The 4507-nt window shown below is 66.2% G+C and overlaps 1 protein-coding gene across 1 annotated transcript; it reads left to right on the top strand.

The window, feature by feature from the left end:
- Positions 1 to 118: 118 nt before the first annotated feature.
- On the top strand, positions 119 to 4385 carry RHTO_07068 (Gag-Pol polyprotein; the record flags this gene model as incomplete). Its single annotated transcript, XM_016420726.1, has 2 exons — positions 119 to 361; positions 429 to 4385. The coding sequence occupies 2 exons, from the start codon at positions 119 to 121 to the stop codon at positions 4383 to 4385; spliced, it is 4200 nt and encodes a 1399-aa protein (XP_016269196.1).
- Positions 4386 to 4507: the final 122 nt, after the last annotated feature.

Raw genomic sequence — 4507 nt, 5'->3', positions numbered from 1 at the left:
TCACTCCGCTGGAGAGCAGTGGTCACAGGTTATGAGCCCGAGTCGCGCCTGAACGAAAACTCGTTCCCGACCGCACACCGCCGCAACCGCTCTCGCTGGGAGCTCGATCAGCGCCAGTATGACCGTACCAGTCGACACCAAGCCTGCCGCGGGCGAACGAGCCGCCGCCAGCGCCGTCGTTGTCCCGTCTCGCCCCACCCCTCTGCCCGCCAACTCGCACCTCCGCTCAGCCGACAACTACGACGTCTGGTGCATCCAACTGCGCGGCCTTATCGGACCGGACGCGTACAAGGTCATGACGGGCGACCTCGCCCGAGGCGAGGGGGGGGATTTCGGTCGCCGACTGGGATCGCCTCAACGAGTTCGTCGTCTCGACCATCGTCATCTCGTGCCACAGCTCCGTGATACACCACGTCGCCGACTGCGAGCACGACGCGCATGCGTACTGGGCCGCGCTGCGCGACACGTTCCGCCCTACGGACGTCCAAGGCGCCCTGCGACTCCTCACTCGCTTCTGGTTGCTCTCGCTCCCCACCGCCTTGCCTGAGGCGTTTGACACGTTCGCCAAGGACTACAAGGCCACTCTTGCAGCCCTCAAAACGGCGCAGGTCGACCTCGAAACGATCTACTCGTCACACCTCCTCAACGCGCTGCCGGCCTCCCTCAGCTCGCTGCAAACATCGCTCGCCGTGGCCAACCAGTCGACCCTCCCACGCCCGGACGCCATCCTCGAGATCGTACGCAACGAGATCCTCCGTACTGCACCCTCGACCACCGGCGTCGCACTTCTTGCCGCCCGGAACAGCGATCCGCCGAGCTCGCCCTGCCCCGCCTGCAAAGGCATGCACTGGCTCCGGGAGTGCGACCCAAAGAAGCGCGACGAGTACCGCGCCAAGCAGGCCAAGCAGCGCAAGGAGCGCGCCTCCGCCCGCCTCGCCACCGCCACCTCGTCTCCAGCGCCGCCCTCGTCCTCGGCTCCCGCTCCCACCGCCGCCCTCGCCGAGCTACTCGACAGCGACGGCGTCGAGGCGTGGATCAGCGGCATCGCGCCCTGCCCGCCCGTCCCTACACGCGAAGTCACCCTCGACAGCGGCGCCACACACAGCATGTGCGGGGACAGCCGCCTCTTCTCGTTGCTCCGCTCATGCACGCTTTTGCCCGTGGGGGGGTTATCCGGCAAGAACGGGCTCAAGGTGATGGGAGTCGGCTCGCTCTCGGTCAAGCTCGCCAGCGGACGCGTCGTGAAGGTCGAGCGCGCCCTCTTCGTTCCCGGCATCACGGTCAACCTCGTCTCGACCTCCCAGCTCTACGACTTGCACGGCGTCACCACGACTTTCGGCAAAGGCGCCGTCCTCTCCCGCAACGGCCAAGTCGTCGCCACCGGCTCACGCCTGACGTCGAACCTGTACCAACTCGACGGCGCGCTTGTGGACCCGCCCGCTGTCGAGGGTGCGTCCGCCCTCCTCGCTTCAGGCCCGGTAACCACCGAGCTGACCACCTGGCACCGTCGCTTCGCACACCTCTCGCTCAGGTCGATCGACACGCTCGCACGGTCCAAGCACGTCACGGGCTTGAAGGTGGACGGGAACGGCAGGTCGAAGGCCAGCGGTAGCCACGCCTGCAACGTCTGTCACGTTGCCCGCTCGTCGCGCCTCCCGTTCCCTCGGTCAGACAGCATCGCCACAGCGCCGCTCGAGCTCGTCCACTCCGACGTCCTGTCAATCAACGTGCCGTCTCTCGGTGGCCGTCGCTACGTTGTCACGTTCGTCGACGACCACACGCGCATGCTCTGGGTCGAGCCTCTCGCACGCAAGTCGGACGTCATCGAGGCTTTCGTGCGCTTCAAGGCCGTCGTTGAGAACGAGTCAGGCAGACGGATCCAGCGGTTCCGGAGCGACAACGGCGGCGAGTACATGTCCCGCGCCTTCGACGACTTGCTCGCCGAGCACGGCATCACGCGCGAGTTGCCACCGCCTTACTCGCCGCAGTCCAACGGCGTCGCCGAGCGCGTCAACAGGTCGATTGTCGAGGGCATCGTCTCCCTGCTTGCGCAAGCCGGAGCTCCCAAGACGCTCTGGGCAGAGGCTCTGCAGGCTTTCGTCTTCGTCAAGAACCGGTCGCCTCACGCAGCCCTCGCCGGGAACGTCCCTCTCGCGGTCTGGCAAAACCGGCCCGTTCGCGTCGACATGCTGCGGACGTGGGGATGCCGCGCGCGGCACACCGTCACCAACGGCCGCTCTAAGCTTGACGACTGCGCCATCCCGCTCATCTTCGTCGGCTACAATGGTGACACGGCTGCCTACCGCCTCTACAACCCGGTCACGCGCAAGACGATCCGCTCCCAGGATGCGAGGTTCGTCGAGGACGAGTTCCCTCTCCTCGCCTCGCGCACGACTGAGGCCTCGCCGGGCACGCAGGCGATCGAGCCTGCCGAGATTGTCGTCACCATCGCACGGGACGACCAGCCTCCGCGCGCTCCGCCAGCCCCCGTCACACCGGCTGCGCCAACAGTTGCCACGCCGCACGCGCCCGCACGTCACGGCCTCGAGCACGCCACGCCTGTCACGCCCGCTCCCTCACGACCCGACTTCGCAAGGGCGTCAGCGCCAACGCCGTCCACATCCGACTCGCCCGATCCCCTCAACTTCCTCTCGGATCCCTTTGGTGCAACCCTCGCCGAGGTCACCGGCCTCATCGCTGCCGCCTCAGGCGAGCTCGACGCCGCCGACGACGCCTTCTCGCTCCCCACCTCGGACCCTCGCAACCATCGCAAGGCTATGCGAGACTCGGACATCGAGCGCTGGCGCGCCGGCAAGGACGAGGAGTTCTCCTCGCTGCGGGACAAGTTCAAGGTCTTCCACATCGTCGAGCGGAAGGACGTACCACAGGATGCGAAGATCCTGGGCTGCCGCTTCGTCTATCGCCGCAAGAAGGACGAGCACGGACGGGTCACCGGGCACAAGGTTTGTCTCGTCGCGCAGGGTTTCTCGCAGCGGCCCGGCGTCGAATTCCGCGACACCTTCGCTCCGGTCGCCAAGTTCACGTCGATACGTGTGCTACTCGCCCTCTCCGCCCGGCACAAGATGCTCATTCACCAGGCCGACATTGACAAGGCCTACTTGCACGGCTCTCTGGACAAAGAGCTGTACATGCGCATCCCGGAAGGCATCGACGGCGGCGAGTACAGCGGGAAGGTCCTCAAGCTTGACCGCGCCTTGTACGGGCTCAAGCAGGCCGGCCGCGTGTGGAACCACCGCATCGACCGCACGCTCCGCCGACTCGGGTACCGGCGAACAGTCTCTGACACGTGCATCTACTCTCGTCAGGCAGGGGGGGTCTACCACTACATCGCGCTCTACGTCGACGACCTCCTCTTCGTCTCGCCCTCGCTTGACGAGATCACACGCGTCAAGTCTGGCTTGAAGGAGGAGTACGGGATCAAGGACCTCGGCGCCGCTAAGTTTATCCTTGGCATCCAGATCCACCAGCGCACCGACGGCTCCCTCTTCCTCTCGCAACGCGCGTATCTCGAAGACGTCCTCCTCCGCATCGACCCGAACGGCACTCGCACCGCGCCGACGCCCATGGTACCGAACCAGCAACTCGTGCCCGCCCCCGACGATCACAAACCCACTCCCGAGTTCCGCCGTCGGTACCTCCAGGCCGTGGGCTCGCTCATGTACACCATGCTTGGCACACGCGTCGACCTCACCCACGTCGTTGGCGTCCTTGGTCGCCACGCCGCCCACCCGGACAACACTCACTGGGCTGCCGTCCTTCGCGCCCTGCAGTACATCCGCGGCACCCTCGACTACGGCCTCGAGTACACGCCCGACTCGTCGCCTCTTTGCGGCTTCGAAGCCTACTCGGACTTCGACTGGGGCGCCTGCCCAACAACGTCGCGGTCGACAATGGGCTACGTCTTCCTCCTCGCCGGCGGCGCCGTCTCCTGGTCGTCCAAGCTGCAGCCTCGGGTGACTGCCTCCTCGACGGAAGCCGAGTACCTCAGCCTGTCGCACGCGTGCAAGGAGAACGTCTTCCTCCAGCAGCTCCTCAGCGAACTCGGCTTCCCCACCGACGGCGCCGCCATCCTCTACGGCGACAACCAGGGCGCCAATGCTCTGTCCAAGGACCCGCAGTTCCACAACCGCACCCGTCACCTGCGCCTGACGGAACACTTCGTCCGCGAGCAGGTGCAAGATGGGTCCGTCCGCGTCGAATACATCCCGACGGCGCGGATGATCGCCGATGCGATGACCAAGTCGCTGCCGGCGCCGATCTTCGAGCGCCACCGCGACGCCTTCGGGGTTCGCCCGCTTCGAGCGAGGGGGGGGTGTTGCAGCCAAGCGGTCTTAGGCACTCTCTTCTCCGCCGAACCCTCATAGGGCTGGATTGTCCCAGTGGTCTGCCCTCGGGTCAGTACCCGCAAGCCCATCAAAACCCCGAGATCTTTTTGGCTCGCGGTTCGACCCTCGGCGGTGGCGCTCGCTCCTTTTGTCACTCGCAC

This window comes from Rhodotorula toruloides (genome assembly GCF_000320785.1).
Source record: "Rhodotorula toruloides NP11 unplaced genomic scaffold Scaffold57, whole genome shotgun sequence".
Taxonomy (NCBI): domain Eukaryota; kingdom Fungi; phylum Basidiomycota; class Microbotryomycetes; order Sporidiobolales; family Sporidiobolaceae; genus Rhodotorula; species Rhodotorula toruloides.
The sequence above is the reverse complement of the archived record's forward strand: the minus strand, read 5'-3'. Positions and strand labels throughout refer to the sequence as shown.